The sequence below is a fragment of the Vidua macroura genome, chromosome 6 (genome assembly GCF_024509145.1).
Source record: "Vidua macroura isolate BioBank_ID:100142 chromosome 6, ASM2450914v1, whole genome shotgun sequence".
Lineage (NCBI taxonomy): Eukaryota > Metazoa > Chordata > Aves > Passeriformes > Viduidae > Vidua > Vidua macroura.
The window spans coordinates 63,051,394-63,075,727 of NC_071576.1; the positions used below are offsets into that span (position 1 = coordinate 63,051,394).

Sequence of the window (24,334 nt, forward strand, 5' to 3'; positions counted from 1 at the left end):
CATGCTCTTTTTACTCTGAATTTTACTCACTGTTGCTAGATAGCTCTAAGTGCTTATTCTATAGTCTGTGACAGTGAGCTAGCACTGAAAGACTGAATGTAGTTTTTGTACTTTCTTTAGTGAGAAATCAGGATGATTTTGCACAGTGGTATCAACCTTAGGGGGGCGTGTATATATTTATTCATTACATTCAGTTGTTTGTGGCAACTTCTGTGCTTTATTGTGGCAGTTTGCTTTTGCCTATGGGTTTTAGCAGTGTTGACATGTAATTCTTGTCAGGGCAGTTGCTTCTGGCGTTCAGTTCCTTCTGGCGTTCAGTTCACAGAATTAAGGTTTTGCCATCCTTGCAGCATGCCATTTATCTTGTCAATCCTTCTGTGGCCATAGAAGTTGTGTACCTGAACCTGCAGGATTGTTGTTTCAATGCTTTTTAATAAAATTACTTTATTTGGGCTCATGCCTTTCCTGTGTTAACTGGGGCACAGTGGCTGTGCAGGTGGCTTGGCAAGTTGGGCACAATGGTAAGCGGGATAGCAACAATATTATTTTATGTTTTCACATCTCTTCAAAGTTGCTGGAATGCTTCTGCCATTCCAGGAACAATGCTTTAATTTCCCAAAGGGTGGGCTGGCTTTTGCCACCCTCCCTGTGGCCAGTCTTGATGCATAAACTCCACTAGCTTGTCCCAGTGCTAAGGTTTGTTAATATCAGCTATTTGCTCCTGCCTCCTGAGAAATTCCCATATTCTGTGTAATAGGATAGGAAAGGAATAGACAAGCTCAAATGTTTGTGTTTAGCAACGTTGCTGCTGCCTTGCCTTGACACATCCATCCCACAGTTTCTGACCATTCCAGGTGATGTAGGCCTCCATTAGAAGTGAGAGATGCCCAGTGTAGTGAGTTCCAGCATTCCTCAATTCACTGAGACAGCATGGTACTTTTCATTTGTTGTATCCATTTATGACTGTCTTCACTATGAGATGGGCTATAAGGTCAGGGAAGGTTTTCAAGCCTTCCTGAGATGTTTTGAACTGATCTTTATCTGCAGCCTGTTGAATACCTGAGGTTTTCCTGCTTGCCATGACATGGAGCTTTGCTCACAGTGCTTGGGTAGCCTTGGAGTGAACAGCTGCTTTCATTTCTCAGCTCAATGCAGCACGTATACAAAAGTTCCTCTAAAACCATGGGTGGTTTGTGCTCAACAAAGCTGAGGCATTGGATTGTGTAACTTGTATCCTAAGAATTCAGACCAATTTGAAGTTTTCTTCTTGTTATAACTTTACTTGGCATGAAATTTAGATTCTAGTGATGTTCTGTTGTCTCCAATACTTGAATCATCAACTTAAATTATTTCAACAGGTGTAATTTGTTTGTTCGATACTGTGGCTACTCATACTTGATTCTTTACTTATGATAATCATAAAATAACAATCAACAGTCTACTGTAACTGGATGGAGTTATTTAAGCATCATGAGCATGTTTGGTGCATAGTGATGTATTCAGTATTCTGAGGGTGCTTAGGTCAGAGATGTATTCAGGCCCTTTTTGTGTTTTTCAGCTTGCTGTAAACAGTTCTGTGTGATTATCTGGTGATCAGCAATGCAGTAACGTGACTTTTTCCTACAGGAATCATAATGTTATTTCTCCAGCCTGTCAAAAGTGCAGTTCCTTGTGAAATGGTAAGCCAAATGCAGAAGCTGCACCGGTGAAGGGGGAAATCCCAAATCCCTTACACTGCTACCTCTCCTTCTGAGTCTATGGCTGTGTTCCTGTCACTTGCCTGGTTTTGGCCTCAGCAGTTGTCTGAAAAACCCTGAGCTTTAGCTTGCTCAAACCACAAGTTGTTTGGTAAAACGTTTTTCTACCATTTTAGTAAGGTTTTGTGTGTCAGTGAAGGGTCTAAAGAGCAAGAGGGAGAGAGAAGTACGTGCTCCTGAGAGACAGGAGAGATGCAGGCTGTTTGTCAGAGCAATTACAGATTTGGGTGCCTCTCTGTCTGCAGCCCAAGCACCAAACATCCCGTCTTAAATTCTTCAAATATAATCATTTTAGGCATCCTTTAGGACTGTTAATGATGGCATTGACATGTCTTCTGCCTCACGGCACTCATTTTTGGTGGTGTCTAGGTGCCCATAATTGTTGTATAGATTTGATGACCTTTTTGTATCATTCAGCTACTGAAATTCAATTGTTATGGCAAGTCAATTGCCTCAGATGTCACAATTGATTTTCTTGATTAAGAGAAAGCATTTTAATACTGTTTCTTATTTTTCAACTTGCCTATCCAATTAAAAATACATTTCTTGTTAAACTCACCTGAAGAATCCCACAAGAACAATTAATATAGCAGCCAAACCTACAATAATTTTCAAACTTCTGTATCTCATGTTAATACCAGTAATGCTTCTGCATATTGGCCACAGCAAAATTAGTCACAGTTTTATAGAAAATTGCCAGCTGCTGATCAGCAGTTATCTCCTTGGTTGATGAAATTTGAAGGTAATGAAAAGCTTTGGTTATGCAGATATTTGTTGCTGATCCTGCTTAAGATTTGGCTAACAGAGGGGGGAACAGGGTGGCCCAGCATAAGAAATGAAGGGGGACTGTGTTCCTGGGATCTGGAACCCCAACAGAGGGCTGACAAAGAATGTACTGGCAAACAAAGATGGGAATATCGATATAGATGTATAATCTGACCTATTTATTACGGATAGTTGTAGACTCAGTGGAAAATTAACTGATGGAGAAGGCAAAGGACACCATTTTCCTAGCAGAGGTGTATGACAACCAAGCTTTAGTTTAGAAACAAGAGAGTAATTGTGAAGACTGAAATGGGATTTTGCAATTTAATGCAAGTATAGATTACGAATTTTGAGTTGGCTATTTGAAAATATTAAGATGCTTTCTTCTGATGTGTTGAGATTGTCACCTGCAGGTGTGGTTACTGGCTCCTGTTTATTTATTGACTGGTACTTGTGCAAAAACGTTAAGGAAGAAAGAACAACTGCGAGGCGTTGCTGTAAAGCAGCACAGGCGTGTCAGTGCTCGCCCTGGCGGTGCCGCGGGCCGGGCCGGGTGCCTCCGGCAGATCCCAGCGCTGGGAGCACTCGGCTCACTGCTCCCCAGCGGATCGGGGGCCTCGGTTCTGACCCCCTCTTTTCCCGGTGTCTCTCCCCAGGCCGAGCAGACCCGGCCGCGCCCCCGGCGGGCGGAACTGCGGCGGGGCCGGGCCGGGCCAGGGGGCGGCCACGGCGGAGCGGGGGCCGCCGGGAGCGCCGCCGCACCGCCCCTGCCGGCAACCGGTGCCCGCTCCCGCCGGTGACCGGTGACCCGTGCCCGCTCCTGCCGGTCCCCGCTCCCGCCGGTGACCCGTGCCCGCTCCTGCCGGTGCCCGCTCCCGCCGGTGACCGGTGCCCGCTCCTGCCGGTGCCCGCCGCCGCCGCCGCCTCACGGCGTGGCCCCCGCCATGAGCGGCGGGGCCGGCGGGCCCAGCGGGCCCAGCCGCCGGAGCCCGCCGCCCGCTGAGGGCGAGCCCGCCGCCAGCCCCTCGGAGGGCTCGCCGCTCTCCCTCGCGTCCCGCTGCAGCTCCCCGGGCCGGGAGGAGGAGGAGGAGGAGGAGGAGCGGGCGGCGGCCTCCCGGAGCCCGCCGGGCCATAGGTAACCCCTGCGGCAGGGACCGGGCTCCAGCGGGGCTCGGGGCTGCCCTTGCACTCGCTTCCCTCCGCTGGAGATGGAAGATTATTTTACATAAATACAGCCTTGTTTGCAGAGATGAACGCTTTAAGCACTTTGTTCCTTTTTTTTTTAGTGTCTTGGAAAGTCTTCTCAGTGGACACCTGAGTAGTTTTGTGAGCTCATAAATTGTCTATAAGCCGTTGAGCTGAGCCTGATAAAAAGCTACAGTCTCTCCTGCCTTTATTTAAAAGTGCTGGCAGACTAAAGGGTTGTTTTGCATAGTGTATGTAGCTGGGTCCAGAGTCAGTTTTGTATGTAAGCATTGCACAGCTCCTGCTCCGGTGCCTTAATCTTACTCCATTTTAATTATATGCAAACAGAAAATGCATTCTTTTTACTTGGGATCTCACCGGCTTTACAGGAGAATAATTCTTCTTCCCTTTAAAACAGAAGTGGGAAGAGCAGGGAGAGCCTGTCCTATTCTCGAATACAACCTCATGATAGAAACTTGACAGAGTTGTGCATTAACTGGTGGTGAATGTAACTAGCAAGGCTGAACTGAGCTAAAATCGATGGTGAAGTAAAGGAAGGACAGCAGAGCTTCACGGGGTGCAGGTTTCCAGCATGGTTCTCAAATTTCCATGGAGAGCAGTGAAGGAATGTGGACCACACTGAACTTTACTTAAAAGCATTTCTTCAAAAAGGTGCCAAAAGTCCAGGGAAAGAGTGTTCAAGTGTAGTCAGAAGCTTCAGAGTGAAGAGATCCCTTATGGTTCCTTCTCTTTCAGTTACTAGTTCCCAATGAGCAATTCTGTTCATGCCCCTTGGAGTTCTGCTGCAGTTTGTTCAAGCTTCAACGTGTCTTTGCAGCTTCAGAGGCTGTTGGAAGCAGCTCCTGACTCTGGGGCCTGTTGCTGCAGCGTTCTCTGGCAGCGGTGAGGTGCAGCTGGAGACAGCCCCTTGCAGGGCCCGAGCTGGCAGTCCTGTTAAACTGTGGGCTAAATGCACGCTGTGCTGACGTGGACGCTGCTGCTGGGTAACGCTGCTGCTGTGTTGCACTAAGGGCCTACCTTGTGTCCATATAGCAGCTTCTGTGTATAGCTGCACAGATCTCAGAAATATAATAGAAACCATTTCTTATGTAGCCTCCCATGTATGCATGCACTCTGCATCTTTTTTTTGTTGTTGTTGTCCTCTTAAAACTACACAAAAATTAGGTGGAGGCAACTAAGCTGTGGAAAATGCAATATTTGCAAAAGAGGAAGGGTGTTAATGCTGTTAGGCATTTTCAAACTTTTGTTGTGGATCCAGTGTTATGTTTGATGTGTCACCTTAGTGAATATATGGCAAATGATAATCACTGTTCACTATTAATCCCACTTGGGTCTAATGCCAAATGTCTCTAGTTCTGTTTAAGATACCTATTTAGAAGTAAATGTGCACTTGAGTATGGGTTATTTTAAGTCTATTACTCTAATTATTTTGAAGAAGTTCATAACTGCTAGAATTTCAGAAAATGGTCCTCTGAAATTTAAGGTGTGTGTGGTTTAAAATGCATGGTTGGTGTGCCAGGAGAGTGTGACTGGTGGCTGCAATGCACACCAAGGAAGACTGGGTTCTGGTGCAATAGGAGAGCTTCAGACAGAGTACTGGAGAAGTGTTTCTCCTAACAGGTCTTAATACTGAGCTCGTGTTTTCCTCTTCAAGCTTCATTTTGTGTTATTTCTTACTTATCTACAGTAAGTTTTTAATCTGTTGCTGTGAATAACTTATTTTAAGAAGTTGACAGCTTGAATTTCATAAGTATTGATAGAAGAAAAGATATCATATTATTTTTCCTAATTTATTAATTCTCCTAGTACTTTTTCTAGGTTGGTTTAATTTGTCAGTCATGTTCCACAAGGTGCCATAATGCAAATCACGCAAAGCAAAATAATGCATTGAGGAAGTGTCCCTGCCCAAAATGTCAAGTCTGTACAAAGTTATGGGTTTTTTTCCTCAATGTGAATGTATAATACTTTTATCCTTTAATTAACTTTCAGAGACTTATTGTCCTACAAAATGTGTTATTAGGTATTCTTAAGTGGCACCTCTTACTATATGTATGTGTTTAAAAGCTGTCTCTGTTGAATTTTTGGTCTTTATTAATGCTGCAGCATAAAAGCCCTGGAGTGCAGCAGAATGTGTGGGGCTGTGCTGGACTGGTGAGTCTTTGGTCTGTGCTGCTTCTGTCCTTGCTTCTGTCTGTGTGTCAGGATGTCCCTGTCAGTTCTGTTGGTCTGCATTTCACACCGTAAAAGTGGGATTGTAAACCTGCTCCAGGTTTATTTGTTTCAGTGTGAATCAGTGAATCAGTTGCCCTGACCTGACCAGGAAAGTCCTGTTAGCACAAACACACGTGGGTAAAACAACAGGGAAGAGTAGAACAAAACTCTGCAACACTGACGTTGTCCCCAGATGCTTTCTAGCACAGAAATGTGTTCTAAAGATGACTGGGACAGAAAATGTGCAACTGAGTATTGGAGTACTGCTCTGTCCTGTGAATATGTTGTAGTTTTATATTGATAAAATCAGGTATCTTATATTTAAAAATTGATGTCTGGAGCATTAGCATAATATGCTTGTTGGATGCTTCTTCTGTAGCTTAGATTCAGCAAACAGAATTCCTCACTGTAGTGGAATATGTATGCAGGTAGGTATTTCCAGAGCTTGTACATCTATATGAAATAGTAAAGTGAAGTCTGGTTTCATTGCTTTGTTCTCAAGACAAAATTCTGTGGCAGATGTTTTAACGAAATCTCTTGGCCTATTTTCAAATTTTGCTGACTTGGACCCTAATATATGGTATTATTTATTAAATACTACATGTATAGAACATTATAAAAGACATTTCTGACCTGGGGCTGGGATTGCTGCATTATTCATGAGTAGAGAAGTTATGAGTGACTTACATAAGATATCCTATTAAATGTCTAATAGAACCCTGTATAATACCATCAAGTATTGTATGCTGGCTGTATTTCTTAAGCACATTTCCTGTGAAAGTATTTTAAGATGGAAAACTTCCTGGATTGAATGGATGGATTTGTAATGAATGGATTCTTAATGCTGAGGTTTCTTGATACCAGAAATCCACTTCTATAAGACTTGAACAAAGAAAATAACGTTCTCGCTTTTGCTTTGCTTTTGCTAAAGACCAGTTGATACATGGAGCTTCTTGTGACCAAGGACAGGATGTTAATGTTAAACCTCTGATTTTCCTTGGCTTCCATATGTGAGAAGGAAAAGGACACTGATGTTATGGGTATTCTTCTTGTTTAGTTCCTAGAAGGTAATGTTCGCATCTGCTCCACAGTTTAGAATCACTAACAAGCTAGAATTTAGTAAGTAAAATGTAGAATGTAAGGGGGATGGTCAGAGGTGCACTATAAATGCCATTTATCCATTAGGGAGATTACTAAACAAGTAGAAAAATTATGTCATTGTTGTCACATAATGCCATAAAAGAAAAGTACTTTTTCAAGACAGTAACACTTTAACTTTTCAATCAAATACATTACAGATAATATTCTCTTCTGTTTCTTGTTTTTAATTCAGGAGGGCTGAAATAGCAGGGGGGAGAAAAGTGTCACCTTTGAAAGATAACCTTTCACCATGGGAAGAGTGGTTCATTGGCAAAGAGAAGGAGCTGCGTGCCCGCTTACAGGCTAGAGCTGCAGAGGTGATTGCATCCAGCTCTTTTGATTCTGAGTCTAACAGAAGATTGCAGACACAGGATTTTCTTTTCCTTGGTTGTACAGACACGAGTAGTTGTTTTTCCCCTTTTTGTCTCTTAGGCCTCCATAGTGTTTGTGTTTGTCAGTGCTGGCACGATTCATGTTATGTGCATTTTCTGTTGCTGAATGTTATGCTTCATTGAACTGGTGCTGTATAATATTTTGTTTATCCAACTGTCAGGTAATGGTTCGATGTTAGAAGATTAAAACATTTATAAAATTACTACCTTGATTTTTGTCATGGGTATGTGGGCCTGCATGTAGGTTGTAGAAGAAAATGAGGTGTGTGCTGATTGTAAGTATGCCAAGCTACTTGGTTAGTTTTGAGGCACAGTGTTGTTACCCACTTAGCACGTAATTTTACAGCTGTTTGGTGTCCTTTCCCAGGAAAGGGATCCCTGTTACAGCACTTTTTTCCTTCATTCTGTCTTTTTCCCCCCTTAGTGAAGAGCAGTTCTTGAGAACCAGGGCTGGGACACAATTAAGTGAGAGCACCGTATCTTTTCTTGATTACTGTGTTTGTAGTTGCAGTTGGTTAAATTACACCATCGTTGAAAGTCAAATGGGAAGTATTGGGTGGTGATTAGAACAATCACGTCAAAATTAGATAACTTGTCACTTTAGTTACTGATTAACTATTTGACCTTGAATGTTTTCCTAGCCTTTCCGTGGTTATCTGTAAAGTGAATATAGCATGCAGGTGTTTTATGTGGGCTACCTCATGCTCTTTATTAAACACCTACCACTGGAAGGTTCAGGAACAGAATTTTACAGGTCAGCAGTACACCAAAGTAGCTTGTTAAACTTGAGGAATATGCTTTGACTTGTTAATCCACATCCACCAAATGTTTCATGACTTCTCATTTATATGAGAATTTACACTGGTAATGTAAATGTAAGCTAGCAGATGTCTCTCACCTAAATATTAAGAACAAGCATTACTTAAAGCCATGTAGAACTAGTCATATAGTTTGTAAGACTTTGAAAACATTAGATGTTAAACTGCAGCAAGGCAGTGTCAGAAGCTTATATTTGGGGGAAAAATATAATCAGAATTTTTGTAAGATGCCAGAAGAGAATGAAATGAGTGATATTTATACAAAAAAAATATTGCTCTGTTTGCATAATAAAAGTATTTTAAACTGATATCCCAAGAAACAACAGTGAAGTTCCAGATCTTTTGCTGACATTAGGACCAGCAAAATCTGGACTATCTAAACCGTTCAGTCTGCCCTGAATGTCAAGAAGGTGGATAAACATTTGAAGTGGATTAGGTTGGGTCTTCTAAGGTGCTTAGACTGCCATCAGCTTTTACAGAAACCAGGACCCCTGCAATACAGGTGTCTTGGAACTCAAAAGAGATGTTATTTGCTGTAACTTTGCCTCAATACAGCCACTGTGTTTTCAAACTGTGTCTGTATTGTGGGTGTGTGAGCTTTCTGTAAGCTTCCACTGATGTCCTAAGAAAAGGGGGTTCTCTCTGAAACTGCAGTGTAGGGACCGTAAAATCAGTTTCATGGAAATAATTCAATCTGTCTGTGTTTGAAGGTATGACTTCTCATTGAAAATTAGCACTTTGTGTTATTGCTACTGTTGGAGAAACTAGACATCTCAAATTGTCTCCTTAGCTATGTTTTTCTTTATTAACTTCACTGGAGAGATACAAATGTTTGCATATATACTGTATGTCATGTAAATATACTTTGAAATTTCTTCCTTCATCTTCAAATGAAAACTTCTGTTTCAAAATTTGCTAGTATCTGCAATAATTTTGGCTTTAGTAAGCCTTGGGTTAAGCCCTAAAGTTCTAGTAGTTCTGGTACTAAAAATCAGAGGTGAAAAATATTTCACTTAGCTTTTCACCCCTTTCACACTGCAGAGCAGTACACAGTGTAAATTTTAAATATTGTAGGAAAATACTACTGCAAATTAAGAGTCTGCTGACTAAAAAGGCATTTCATTAAACTGAGGGATGATTTGATGTATTTAATTGCTTCCGAAGCCTAATTGAAATATGTATTTCCAGTTAATATCCTAAAAATGATACATTTTCACTGTTTGTGTTTCATAGTATTTCTATGGTGACTGCCATTCTTCTTCTCCAAAATCTTAGTGGAAGAAAACATACCAAAATCTAATGCTTACGTTGTTTTAACTGCAGTACTACTGCCAGTATTGCTGTAAATGGTCACCACAGATTTGAAATGTATACTTTTTCTGTAATTAGGAAATGAATAAACAGCTTGAGGAAATGAAGCAAAATCAAGAATGTGAACGAAGAAAAAGGATAGCTGAAGAGAAACACAAGGAATGGGTCCAAAAAAAGAGAGAAGAGGTAAATAGTGCTTTGGCTGGAAATATTCTAGTACATGCCATGCTTGAGTAAGCCTGTGTAAAATTTACTCAGTCTGTTTGGACATCCATGTTTTCAGTTTGCTGAGTAAATGGCTGCTTTAATTGAAAATTATAAAAACATGCCAAAGCAACTAAACATTTTTTCAAGACCGATTTTTTTTTTTTTTTTTTTCTGTAAGGTACAAAGGGGTTTGTTTTCTGAGTAGTCAGATAACTGACATCTTGTGCAGTAGCCTTCTGCTGATGATAGCTGGGGTTTTGGTCTTCAGTGTACCCAGACTTCCCAGGTTCAGTGCCCAGACATTTTTGGTTAAGTGTACATCTTGACTGTGTGCAATGTTCTGTACACCAGGTAGAGTCAGAAGAGGGATTTAGTTAAATATCACCACAGACAGGCAAGGAGCATTTACCACAGGATGTGGTTTAGGAGGGATAATTGAGGTATGGGGCCAGATGGAGGGAATTCTCAGTACACCACAGTAATTGGGAGTTCCTTCAGTCAGTAATTAATTTCTGGGTGGGATCAAAATGTTTTTAAGTTCTCTTGAGGGAGTGCCTGGGTCCAGGGTCAGACACAGACAGAAGGATGATCTCAGTGGGGCTGTGTGACAGCTGTGTCACACCAGGTGAGCACGTGCCCTGAGTGGGAGCCCTTGGGAGACCAGGGTGTGTCCAGCCCTGGCAGTTCATGTGTTCATAGTCCTATGACCTGCAGCAATACCAGCTGTTCACTGTATTAACTTCTGTTTCTGAACAAAAACAGATGAAAATTCACTAAAAATATCACAGCAGCACTAGCTGGGTTGGATGGGCAGACCTCATACATTTGTTTTCATGGTTTTAGAACTTCTTCAGATTCAGTCTAGAACCACTAGAATAACATATATTTGGATCTAACCTAATTAATCTTAGTCTTAATGCCAGTTGGATAATTGGCAGAAACCCACTGCAGAACCTATCCTGCTCTATTAATTTCTTACGATTTATGTTACTAATTAAAGTACACAGGCAAATGTAGATTTATTATTCAACATATACGATTCAATTTTCCTCTTCAAAAATGAAATTAAAATGAAAATTAAATTCTGGGGGTCTGTAACTATTCATTGGCTTGAAGGAGTTGGTCTGCCTCTTAAAATAGTTCCAGTTCAGAACCAGAAGTTTTCCTTCTGTCTCCTCCTCACTACCCCTACCACCTCCTTCAACTTCCATAAATTTTGACTTACTTGCATTTTCCTTGGAACTTTGTGGATTTACTGGTTAACAACTTAGATTCTGTTGTCAGTGGGATTAGGAGGTCTTTTTTATAGTAATCACAGCAGAGGACAGGAGAAAAAACATGCTTGTGTCTGGACTTTATCAAATTATGTTTTGGAAGCATAGGGTCATCCTTAGAGCAAGTGTTTAGAAAAGGAAGCTGATTTTTATTTAAATCAGGTGATTCGTTGGCTAGTCTTTCCTATAAACCACACTCAAATCAAGGATAAACTGAATTTAAAAGCTTAGCTGTCCATAGGATATTAACATTTGTGCTGTGTAGACTGTCCCACTTCAAGTTTTCTGCAAGCTTATTTGTGGGTCTGGACACAGACTGAAGGATAAATATGTCAATTCCATGACTAAGATGTTTAAAGGTGCATCAAGATTTCACCTGTAGCTGAGGTAAGAGTCATGAGCACTGACAGTTGATATAATTTTATTGGGGAGCATGTGCATATCTTATGTTGGAAAACACTTCATTTTCTCATAGAAGTATCAAAAGATGTTTCTTGAGGCAAAACTTGCAGTATGTTTCTCTGAAATTTGCATTAAGCACTCACCTTTTCCAAAGTCAGTTATTGGTTCTGAGCCCTGTGTGCAGAGAGCAGAAAATGCTTTATTTGGAAGAGGCAGTACTTTCAGGGATCTTACCTCTGTAGTCTCCACAAGTCTGTGCCCTTTCCCATTGCTCAGTACTGTAGGGATAAAGAAAGGAAAGCACACTTGAGCCTACATGAAACTTCTTCCTTCATCTCGAGCATCCAGCACCAGGAGACACGGCTGGAGCAGTCTTTGTGCTGTGAATGTGAGAGGCATTTATGTCAGAAGTAAAATGTTTGTATATGCATAAAAGAATTCTGGTGTTCCAGATGTCAAGCCAGTATTTTTGCATGGCAGTTTTAGTTGTGGTGCTCTCTAACTGTTAAATACAGTCCTTTAGGGTGAGGTTAGGAAGCAAAGCTTAAAAGCTGTTTTTGTTCACTATTGGTTTTTTTATTATTTAATATAGATCAAAAATTACATGCTGTTACTATTTTCTTATGCTTTTAATCATTTTACAGAAACCATTTTTGAAAGTAAAGGAATCCTAGCTATTTAGTATTCTTCTATGTAAATAGCTTTTGTGGTTCTTAAAGGTTGTAAATTAACTAGAAGTAATATTTTGAAATATGAGCCATGAAAGAACATTCTAAGCCATGAAATATGTTTATACAAATATTTGTTCATGGCAAAATTTTTCAGCTCACTAGGAATTAAAAGCTTAATAAAACCAATTTTTAGGCACTATATTGGACCTAATAATGCCTTTACAATTTTCAGTAAGATACTGGATCCCTCCTGGACAAAAATAGTCTTACTTTCTCTCCCTCTTAAAGTTGACCCATTTGTGGGCAAACAGTAAATTGTCTGTTGACATTTTAGCAAGTATCAATTGAAATATTTTAACTCTGAAATAATGCTAAGCATGCTTTTGATTCCAGAAGGAAAATGAACATAACATGATTTTTAATGCAACTAAAATGTTTATTTCTGAGTTAGTTAGATTTATTGATAAAAATAAAGTGGCTATGTTTATAAATGCTGAGCAAGTAAGTTTGGTGTTCAGTTCCTGTTTTATGTGAACTTCTGATGTGAAGTCTCTTTCATTCCTATCATCAGCTGTGGGATTGAACACTTTAGTAAGGTACCTGTAATTGTGGAATTACTGATTAAATCAAAGTACTGGATTCAAATCAGAGTATGAGAAATGCATTGTGAATGCATAAACTGTGAAGAGCCTGTAAACTGCCATGACAGTTTAGTTCCTTAACATTGTCATCACAGTCAGAACCTCTTAAAATTATTGCTGAACAAAATATTAGGATTAAAGGTCAGGCCTGATGACAGCAGCTTTTTCATTGCATGTTAAAAAAATCAACTCTGATGCAGTGCACTCTACCTTCTACAATCTAATATGGTATCTTTAAATCATTTAATCCACCTTTACTGACTGCAAAGCTGCTTCTATTTTTACAGTGTCAGTAGAGCATGAACTTAGAAATATCTAAAGTATCCAATTGATATATGTACACGTGTGTGTGCATATAAATATCTATATTATTATTGTTGTGGGTTAGCCCCAGGAGGCAGCTGAGATCCCCCTTGCTCCCCCCAGCTTTTCTTGCTGAGCAGGATGGTCTGGGATTTCCCTTGGCTTGGTCGGTGTCAGTTCTGGCTGTGCCCCCTCCCTGCTCCTCGTGCACCCCCACACTGCCCTGGTGAGATGGCGTGGGAAGCAGGAAAGATCTTGAAGCTTTATAAGCACTGCAAACTCTGTTTTGTTCACAAATCCAAACATAGCACAACAGGAGCTGCTATGAAGCAAATTATCTCCATCCAAACCAAATCCCACTACATGTGTTATGCATATGTTTGCAACAGTGACAGAAATCCCCAACGAGGAATACTTGCATTCCAAGGTAACTGCAATTCTGAAACTCATTTTGTTAACATCCCTGTATTTAGGCTTTGCATGTAATTCTTTATGCTGTAATAATGTGATACCTAGCAAAGTTGTAAGAGCACAAGTAGTGAAGTTACAGTTTTCCATTGAAAAAACCAATTATTCTAATAGCCATCTAAAATTGACTGTAGAATTTCTAATACTTTCTGCTTTGTTGAATAGAGAATAAGACAACATTTTTTTTTTCCTTAAAAGTAAACATTACCAAGCAGGCATTAAAAATAGAATTTGGATGTTCAACAGTTTTTATTGTTCTTTTCAGTAAGTCCCCTTTACTTACTGAAAAATATAATTTTTAATGGAAACTAGGTACAGGATGGAAAAGTTCTATTTGAATGCTTTTCCATTGAAAAGTTAGTTTGTAGCATTTATTATGCTGTTGGGTGATAGTCTTTATGAGAAGCAAAAAGCATTAAGGAGTATATGAAAGCCTAGAACCAACACAGTGTGCAGTAATGAATGACAGTATTCTTGGAGCAGACTTCCCTTTTTGGTGTGCTGTTCTTCCAGACGAGACACCTAGGTGCCAACTCTTACACCAGAGGCTTTTTGTTTAATGTGTATTTTATCTCAGCGTGGTTAATACAGAGCACAGATTGTTCCACAGCTTGAGCATGACTTTCAAGTTCAAAAGCTATGCTTGCTCATGCTCTCTTTCTTTCATCCAATGAGTTGTTAATGATTTTGTGAGGAATGGTAGCACTCCCAGAGAAGGGGTGGAGAATCCTGTCATGCCAGCCTGCAGCTTGGGGACATGTTAGCTGGAATCTCCTGTGGCAGAAACGTAACGAAACGCAGACCTTCCCTGTCTAGGTTAATGTTCTTACAGCTGAACTGTTGTTGAGGCAAACACTGGTTGCTGCTGTAGAGCCTGATGTACTGTGGTTTTTGCTGAGGTTTTTGTGTGAGGTTTTTTACTGTGGTTTTTGCTGTGGTTTTTCAAGTTCAGACTTGAAAGAGATGCTAAGATGTCCACTTGTTTAAGACTGAACCCCTTCAAGAAGTGTATTTGTGAGGGAAACTTCTAGTATAATTGCTTTCCAATCATGAGAACCACCTGCATTTAAGAATTAAAATTTTCTGTTTACATACTTAAGTCGATCTTTACATATCTAAATTTTTTTGTGAGTCTGGGCTTAATTTCTTAAAGATTTCTTTTTTTCCATATTATGGGTCTTCTACTCTCTGGACCTGAAAAGTCTTTAAGCAAAATGTTTCTGTGATGTCATGCATGACCAATGCCATTGTTATAATTTTAGGTTGTACCTGAATCTTAATTACCTTTAGATTTCTGTAAGTAGAATGAACTAATTTCTCGTGTTGAGTGTTAGAATGAGTTTTAGAGTTTTGGAAGAGGAGTTGAGTGTGACAGGTGAATGTGTGCTCGTGTATTTCAGCAGCATTTGTGGAGTCCACATTCTTCTGAAGATCCCAAGAGTGTTCCAGGAGCCAAGTACACTAAAACTTTATGCTTGCCACACACGTTGAGTCCCCACGTGAAATGAACACAGTTTGGGAGAAAGGCCCAGTAATTCTCCAGTTCCCAAACTGCAGTGACTGTGTGAGCAGTAAATTGATATAAACCAGCTTGTCAAGAGCCATCTCCAGCTCAGGCTGTTGTTGACCTGCTTTCTAGCCTCTTCTTGTTTTCACATGGAAATTCTAGAGAGAGATTCAAGAAGTATTTGTGTGGGCTAGGCCTGGTCACTGAGTTGTGTTGTAGGACAAAGTTTAAAAGATAATTACAGTTGTTTGAACGACACAGATTTCCAAGACTGCTAGAAGTGGTTGATGTCCACAATTATTATGAGGATAAACAAGTAAATTGGGACGTGTGTTCTGATGTTGGCAATGTGGGCTTTTCCTATATTTTGCCATCAGTCAGCATTAATATGCTATATTAATATGCTATATTATCAGCTAGAATATGCTAGCTGTCAGCAAACAGCCGTGAAGCAGAACACTTATCTGTGAAAAGAAAAATGTTGTCATATTCTGCAGACCATAAGATGGAAAGGATTGCTTTGAGAAGTATCTTAAAAAAACAATCACAACATTAGTTTCTTGAAATTTCTACTCAGTGACAGTCTACATAGAAAATGCAGAACAGAAAGCACCTCTGCACTTTACACATTCCGGCCTCTCATTTAGTCATTGATGTAAAAATACAGAAATACATATTTCAGTAATTTTCTCCTAGTTGTATATAATGCCTCTGTTTCAAAAGCAATTAGATTTCGTTTTTTTTCCTGCGTGGAAAATGATTTACTATTCCCAGAAATACTGAGATGTGTCTGAAATGTTTAAAAAAATCTCTGAATAAATAAAACAGAGTAGTAAACCAGAGAAGACCTGGAAGTAAATTTTTGTCGTCTTTTTTGACAAGTTTATATGTCTATCATACCTGGAATCTAGCAGTGAATAGGTTCTGACTTCAAAGAGCTTACAATATCACATATTTTTTAATGTTTAGGGTAATTTTCTGTGTAATTGTGTAATAAAATTTACAGTATTCCTCAAAAGAATCTCTCATTGAAATAGACTAAAAATTTCTATTCTGTTTCTTTGATATGTTTCACATAGGAAAGAAGAGAAAGGAAACGAAAGCTGAGCAAAGAAATGGCAGAAAAAGCCACAAGGGAACTAGAAAAAATGCAGTTAAAAGAAAAGGCTGATGAAAAGTATAAAGAGTGGTTAGAGAAGAAGAGAGCTGAAGAGGCAGAAAAGAAGAAAAAAGAGAAGGTGTTAAATGAACTGATAATTTATTTGGATGGAGTTACTTATTCTGCAACTTATTGCAGATTCAGATTTGATATATTCAAATCTTACATTGAATATATGGACATCAAATGGCAGTGTTGTACGTGAAGAAAATTCTTTCAAGAGTTACAATGGTAGTGCCTTAAAGACACTGTGGCATGGTCAGCAAAGTAAGATGCATTGTAATGCATTTTTGTTAATAGCCTTTGATTTTTTTCTCAGGAAAACACTGGAGTAACTTGGAGGTTGGAGGTTGGGTTGTTTTTTTTTTTTTTCAGTCTTAAACCAAAAAATGCATCTTTTCAATTGTTAGGAAGAAATATTTGAATTATATTCAGCAGTCTGGAAATCTGCAAAAAATTATTCACTGTTTTGTGTATATTGTACAGGGCTTTGTCTAGGAGTACCTTAATTTTTTTTTTTTTTTTTTTTTTTTTTTTTTTTTTTTTTTTTTTTTTTTTAGGAAAAAGAAAAAGAACGGGAGGCTGAGCTACAGGAGAAGAGAACAAGATCGGAGAAAGTCTTTAAGGAATGGCTGCAAAATGCTCGAAACAAACCACAACCTCCTTTAAATGGTTATGGTTTCCCACATGGGAGGTCTACAGGTTTGTATGTATAGTACACAAATATGTAGTGACTTTGGTTTGTGGTTCCTTCCTTCTAGTATTTTAGTGTAAAATGAAGGCTGCTTAAGACACTCATCTAATATTTAATTGTGGCACATAAGGATGATTACTTATACTATAAGTCAGGGAAACAGATTGAGACCTTTTGTGTATTTTTCTTTACCTTTTTTTTTTTATTTGGGAGGAAAATTACATTATTTGAGATAATTATGTGGCATACCAAAGTATGATTTTATCTGATTTTTTTTACCAGGCATAGGAATCACTAGAGCAAAGTACTAGGTCCTGTGAAGCAAATTAGTTGTGTCCTTGTAAAGTTAGTTTTCCTGCTACAGAAGGTGTGTGTCAGCACACCTGAATCCCCCTTAGAAAAGAGGTGGGGTTTTGAGACACAAGAACAATTAGAAGCTGACAGAAGTCCTGTCTGAAAAAGGAGACAGGGGCATCAACCTGTATTGAGCTAAAATTTCCTTTCTGTTTCACTTTTCACCTGCATTGCACCTCCTTGGCTTCTGTAATCCTGTTCCATTTTTGTTTGCAAACATGTTAATTTTCTGCACAACTGAAATAATTGTTTCTATTTGACTTTGCAACAGAAATAGTTTTGAGACCAAAATTCTGATCTCTGTATGTTTAAGAGACAGGTATAAAGCAGGTGAACAACCCTTACTCTTGCGCTTACATTTATTTGTAAATAGTGATATACCTTGCCTTCGTGTTTTGGTTGGACCTGCATTACATACTGACAGCTGCAGTCAATTATTCAAATGATTTCTGAAAAGTATTGGTCTACTCACTTGTGGCATTCAGTATAATGTATTACAAACTTTGAAGTGTATAGTCATGTGGTTGTGTAAAACAAAGTAACCAATTTGTAGACATTTACAGTTTTTAAGAACACAAAGCAGTGAGCATTCAACCTGTTTATTATTTAAGTAGAGATGAAGACTATGCCAGTTACTGTTTAAAAAACAAAAAGGTGGATTGGTTATCATTTTGGGTCACTTAAATTATGTGATGTGCCTGTGCTGTGTTTCTCTGAAGACATTGTTGTGTTGTATTTAGTCCAGATAATTATTATAACTGCTTGCATTGGCAATAACTATTCTTCTTAATTATGTGTATTTTCTAAATGTTTTAGGGAGTGCTTCTAGAAATTTGTATCCAGCTCCAGCATATTGTAACCCCATTCCTTGGAAGCCAGTACATGTGCCTCCCCCAAAAGAAGACAGAGTTCTTGCCATGAAGAAGAGTCAGAGACCTGTATCTTGTCAGCCACATGGATCTTTACCAGTGGTGATTTCTAAGCCCAGGAGTAACCCTTGTATTGGATCCCTGTGCAGAAAGAAGTTATAGTCCAGAAAAAGTTCTTACAATCTCGACCAAATTTGAACCATAAATGTGAAGTTCTGTGTACTTGTATGTCCAGTGCAGATTGCTTTGTGCCTTTCTTTTTTTTTTTTTCATTTTTGTCAGCAGGTTTTGTGTTTACTGCTAGTTGACCAATCAGGTTTTTATGTTTTTTCTATATTGCATTTTAGTTAAAAAAAAAGGAAAAGATAAATTGTAATGGGACTGTACCTCAGTGCCAATAAAATGCGTAGGATTGTTTCTTCCTTTCCTCTCTTGTTGTTGAAGTTCTTTTGTATATGTAATTATTATATGTATTAACAGTATTAAGTAGGTTATTTTAAAGATAAATTTCATTTGTGACATGCGTGAATCTGTGGGATTTAGTAGGGTGCTCCTGAGAATGCTGAGGAAGTGGCAAATGTCATTGTAAGGATACTCTCAATTATCTTTGGGAGGTCTGGTGATAAGGGAGGTTCCTGAGAGCTAGAAGGAAGTGAATGTCAACCCAGCCTTCAGGAAGGGTGTGCATGCAGAACTGCAGGCCATAGTCAGCCCCACCTCAGGCACCTGGACAGGTGATGGATGTGGCTGCATGAGGAGGAGCATTGGCAACAAAGGGAGGAGTCTGTCCCTTGTACCGTAACTACGTGAGACCACGCTTGGAGTGCTGTGCCCATTCCTGGGCGTGCCAGGAAAAGGCTGACCCTGATGTTCTGTGAAGCTCAGTGAAGGGCCACAAAGATGATTAAAGGACTGCAGCATCTGACAGGCAGAAGCTGAGAGAGCTGTGACTGTTCAGCATGAAGGAGAGAAAGTTCAGTAACGTCTGAGCAATGTCTGTAAATACCTGATGGCTGGAGAGAGAGATCAGACCCTCCTCAGTAGTGCCCAGCAAGAGGAGGAGAGGCGGTGAGTGGAAATCAAAATACAGGAAGTTCCATTTAAACATGAGGCAAACATTTTTAAGAGAGAGTCATCAAATGCTGGAACAAATTGCCCAGTGATGTTGTGGAGTTTCCATTCTTTGATATACTCAAAACTTGACTGGATATAGCCCTGAGAAACCTTCTCCAGCTGGCCCTCCTTTGAACAACAGAGTTGGACTAGATTTCTAGAGATCCATTCCAATCTCAATAATTCTGTTATTAGTGGTGAAAAGGAAAAAGCACAAATAGAGACTTATTTTTCCTGTTGTAGATGTATCACTTTGAGAAATACCTTGTTATCCTTTAAAAGTTACAATATTAAAAGGTATATTGCATATTATAAAATTTATGTGGTAAGAAAACACACTAAGTCACATTCTGGAATGTAAGTGTTCTGTTGATTCTAGTTCTAGGTTTAATAGTGTATTTTAATTTGTTCAGAGCAAGTTGTAAAAAATACTAAATTATCTCATGTCAAGTTTATACTTGATACATTACTTGTACCATTACTTTGAGTGAATCAGTTTATACAATATACCTGTGTTTGTTCTTTCTAGATAGTGGCAAATGCTAACAAGACTGCAACACCTTACAGTTGCACTGATAGATTATTTGGTTTATGTTTGCATTTAGGTTTTCACAAAGTCAGTATTTTACTGTATGCATTTAGGAGAAGTCTGGTGTCTAGACAATACATGGAACATCAAACTGTTTCTGGTAAGTAGAAGCACACAGAGGTCTGCACATTATCTTCAGGATGTAGAACTCTGTGTCCATCTTTTTCTATAAGAACCTTTGCAAGAGATGGGTATGAAACTAGTGGATTAATAGATTAGTTGTTAATCTTACCATCTCATCTTGCCATGTGGAAATGTCTAGTCAGACTCAGAAGTTTCATAATTATGTTGTTGTAGGCACTCTGTGTGGTGACTGGGAGTGGGGCTGCCCCAGCCTCATCCCCAGGGGGTGCAGCTGTGAGCAGCAGGTGAGCAGCACTGACAGCAGTGAGCCATGGAGTGCCCAGGTGTGCTGAATAACCACACAGGCAGCAGAGGCACACAGGTGCAGTGCATCAGCAGGAGGGGATAAAAGGTGGTAAGCAGATGCTCAAAGCTTTCTCTGGTGTCGGTGGTGGGTCCAGCATCGTTCCCATGTAATGGTGACCCCAGTGTGATTTGGGATTTTGCTCTAGGACGAGGTGGAGATGGAGCCCAGCATAGCCTTGAGAGCAGTGGGGGGACTCTGCCTGATGGACCAGACTGGAATTGACACCTGGGGTACAGGTGAGCTGCTGGGAACACAATGGGAAATAACTTAGGCCCACCTAATGCAACAAAAACTGTAAAAGGAACAAGAGAAGTTGTTAAAGCAGCAGTAGGAGCTAGAGACAGAGTGGCTCTGTTGAGTGCCATGTGCTCACTTGCTGGTAAAATATGTGTATTGTGCTTGTGAATTGCAAGCTGTTAGGATGGGAACATGTAGATTCTATCTTATTCTTGTGTGTTACTTTATGAATTTGTGTGGCTGTCCATGGAGTTCTATAACTGTCATTTTTGTGTGTTACTTTATGAACTTGTGTGGCTGATGGTGAAGTTCTATAACTGTCATTTTTGTGTGTTACTTTATGAACTTGTGTGGCTGTTGGTGGAGTTCTATAACTGTTATTCTTGTGTGTTGCCTTATATAGCTGTTGATATTGTCAATACTCTGGAAGTGTAGCTATAAGGATTTTGATGGTATGAAGTGTAAGTCTGGGGAGTGACTCAAGGTCAGTACACATTCCAGAGTTAGTGGAGCCTACACAAGGGATACTTATACTGTATTTGCTGTTTCTTCTGCAAGGGCCCTGTAGGGGATGGTAGACATGGCATTTATTTAAAAGAAAAAAAAGGAGAATTGTTGTAGGCACACAGTTTGTGGTGATTGGGAGGGGGCTGTGTTCAGCTGTGCAGGACAGGTGAATAAAATTAAAGGTAACGAGCCCTGGAGTGCCCAGGTGTGCTGAGCAGGCACACAGGTGCAGTGCATCAGCAGGAGGGGATAAAAGGTTGCACTGAAGAGCAATAAAGGGCAGATGATTGAAGCCTCCTTCGGTGTCCTTGTGGCTCCACTGTTGCTCCAATCTTAGGTAAGCTGGGTGAAGCTTGTGAGTGTTTAAGATAAAGGGACAATATTTTACTGTAACGCAAATGATTAATTTTGGATTAGCTTACAGAGATTTCTTGGGACTCTGATTTAGTTGAAGAGTCATATGCTATTTTAGTGTTTTCTCTAACAGGTTCTCCGAATGTGGCTACCAGCAAGGTGTGTTGGCATAATTATCTGAGTGCATATCGATGGTTTTGTGTTTCTTTTTGGATTTATTTGCATGTAGTGAAATAAAATGAACTAGAAGACTTACAACCTCTAAAATAGAAGCTTTAAGATGAAGCACTTGTGTAGGTTATCCATAGCATTGTAAAGACAGTTCTGTCCTAACTAAATTGCAGGAAAAGGTTACGGCAAGATAGCTGCTGAATCCACATAATGATTTTGCTAAAGAAGAGAAATAATGTTTGGGTTTTTTCCAACAAGATATCAACTACACAATAAAATGGGCTGGCCTTGTAGCATCAGATTATGTGCTACAGAGGGCTATAATTTTATGCTGTTGTGGCAAATAATTTGCACCATTCTTTCTCAGATGTTAGAAGATAAAATCCTGACACTAGAGCAACTAGTTTAAAGGGTTAATGCCAGTGGTTTGATTTTCCACTGATGAGAATGATTTCTCTCTCTGTTAGGATATCTGTGCCAGGCTGAGCATAGCTCACAGGACACTGAGTGAGGCAATGGCAGATCTGTAGGACATGTGGGGGTCTGGCTGAGCTGGAGTTCGTTTCCCCACAGCTGTTCTCACAGTGCTGTGCCTTGCATTGCTGCCTAGAAAGGTGCTGATAACAAAATTGCAAAAACAATTTCCATACCAGATGCTGCTGCCAGGATGCAGGAAACAAAGATGAAAGGTGGATGGATGGCAGGTGAGGCTGCAGCTGTGACTGGGCACAACATGATGCCTCTGCTGCATTATTTACTTCAAAATTTATGCAGTCTTGCACTGGGGCAAGTGAGTTATTGTGCCCATCCAGCACTTTCTCCTCTGCCACTGTTTGTATGCACAGTTTGTCAGAGGTGTCCCAAGGCAAATGTGCATGGCAACAGCCTGAAGTGCCCTCATCAGTAGAATCTGGCCAGGGATATTTAATAAGCTGAGTGCCAAAGCTGCTGTGCTGATCCAGGGTTGAACATTAAAGTTTCTGGCTGGCACTTGTTTGTGATGTTCCAGCCCATTGCAGCTGATACAACCTGTGTGGAACTTCCTTGTATGTACTTCAAACTCAAATGGCTTCAGACCTTAGTTCTGTTTCATATCCAAATTCTTCTACTTCTCAGGAAGGAAAATGGGAGGATAAAACTACCGGCATTCTTGGTGTAGGAAAAGTGGGTACTATAACCCAAATGAATTTAGCAGGGAATGTATTTTCATACTGGTTTAATCAGCTAGTAATACAAAATGCTACAGAAAATGTAATTTGAAGAAACTCTAGGTTTTAGGTGCTGCTGATGATTTTTTTTCTTTTTCTTTTTTTTTTTTTTTAACTAGGTTTTTTAGGCTGATGTTACTATTGATTTATTTGTACAGTCCATGCTTAAATGCTGACCAGGGAACTATTTTTGCTTCCATGTTAAGCTGAACAGCTTTAAAAATTGAAAATATTTAATGTAATTTCCTGAGTGTAGTGGATGTGCTGATCATGTTTCATGAGATTCTAACACAAACCGATCTTTCAAAAGAATTCTCCATACTTTTTTTTGTTATTTCAGGTGGTCTGGGTGTGTTGCTCTTCCATAAAATTGTTAGAGTTCTTCTAAGACTGCTTCAGAGGTGTAAGATTTCAGGATTAAAATGCTTAAACAGGAGTAAGGACAATAAGCTTCAGCTTTGTGCCTTTTAAAACTATTGAAAAGTGTCATTGCCACTTAACTTTAAGCCTTTGAGACTTTAAAGCATAATCATCTTGTAAAGCAGTTCAAATGGTTGGTACAGTCACTCAAAATGTTCATCTACTTCATGCCTAGTTAAGTTAGACCAGTGATTTGTTGTTCATTTACTGTCCTTATCAATAGATTTACAGAATTTGACCTCTCTCCTCTTGAAACTTTTGACATTCCTCTTGAAATGGTGATGGTTTTTCTATAATAGCTTAGAGGTAATAATAATTCTAGAGCCAGTGGCTTAGAAAAGAAGATATATGAGTTTCAGTCTCTGATCCATGAACTTTTACTTATATACACAAAATAAAATACTTTCAACAGAAGGATTAAACAGCTCGAGGTAATATATTCTCTCACCTGAGTACCATGGATGAAATGAATGAAAATAGCAAGTTGACTGTTGAGAGATACTCCTCTGATTTTTTTTTTCCAGAAAGTCTGTGAAAAATCTTTTAATCATATTTATGATTTTTAAACAAATTGTTTGTTAAATGCTGAGTGGACAATAGTTTAGTCTTTTGCTCTCTGTGGGAAGTTTTAGGTTGGGTTTGGATGCAGTTTGAATGATATTTCAAGGAAGTGATATTTCAGTGGAAATATCTGAGGTGGGAAAAAATTTACTTCCTCTACTGATGGTAAAACCCTAATTATTTTTACAGCTGTGTCCCTTGATGTCCGAGTTAAGCTTTTGCTGCACACAGCTGGCTGGCAGGCTATGGGTGTGTGGATGGTAACTCATATTTGTGCACTGCAACTTGTGTTTCCCTGTGTGCTCCACAGAGGCTGGCTAGGAAGAGAAACATGTAATTGACATTTTGACTTCACAAGTATTGCAATACTGTGCTACTGTTTCCTTTTAATTTTGCATTTTGTATTTAGTTGTAAATTTTGTGTAAATCCTGTACAAGAAGGATTTGCAATCCAGACGTTCTAGACCAAATCACTGGGAAGCTAAAGACATACCTCATGAGCTGATGATATGATCTACAAAGTCTGTCTGGGGATTGGTTTGTTTTCTTCCTTCTGCTAATACTATGAAACTTTTTTGTTCTGTTTGATCTTGGG

The 24,334-nt window shown here is 39.5% G+C and overlaps 1 protein-coding gene across 2 annotated transcripts; it reads left to right on the top strand.

Moving 5' to 3' along the window:
• Positions 1-3,380: 3,380 nt before the first annotated feature.
• CCDC34 (coiled-coil domain containing 34) lies at positions 3,381-18,571 on the top strand. 2 transcript variants are annotated; one of them, XM_053981404.1, is made up of 7 exons: positions 3,452-3,657; positions 5,832-5,879; positions 7,273-7,396; positions 9,679-9,786; positions 16,153-16,311; positions 16,793-16,934; positions 18,097-18,571. In XM_053981404.1, exons 1-7 carry the CDS (start codon positions 3,467-3,469, stop codon positions 18,309-18,311), a joined length of 987 nt encoding a protein of 328 aa, XP_053837379.1. In that variant the 5' UTR covers positions 3,452-3,466; the 3' UTR covers positions 18,312-18,571. The 2 variants fall into 2 exon arrangements, with proteins under 2 accessions (XP_053837380.1, XP_053837379.1); XM_053981405.1 differs by lacking the exon at positions 5,832-5,879 and having other exon boundaries at positions 3,381-3,657.
• Positions 18,572-24,334: the final 5,763 nt, after the last annotated feature.

Bases quoted from the DNA above. Each gene is read 5' to 3' on its own strand.
- CCDC34 (XM_053981404.1), top strand. From the start codon at position 3,467: ATGAGCGGCGGGGCCGGCGGGCCCAGCGGGCCCAGCCGCCGGAGCCCG. The intron at 7,397-9,678 runs GTGATTGCATCC...TTCTGTAATTAG, and splicing joins TACAGGCTAGAGCTGCAGAG to GAAATGAATAAACAGCTTGA. The intron at 16,935-18,096 runs GTTTGTATGTAT...TAAATGTTTTAG, and splicing joins CCCACATGGGAGGTCTACAG to GGAGTGCTTCTAGAAATTTG.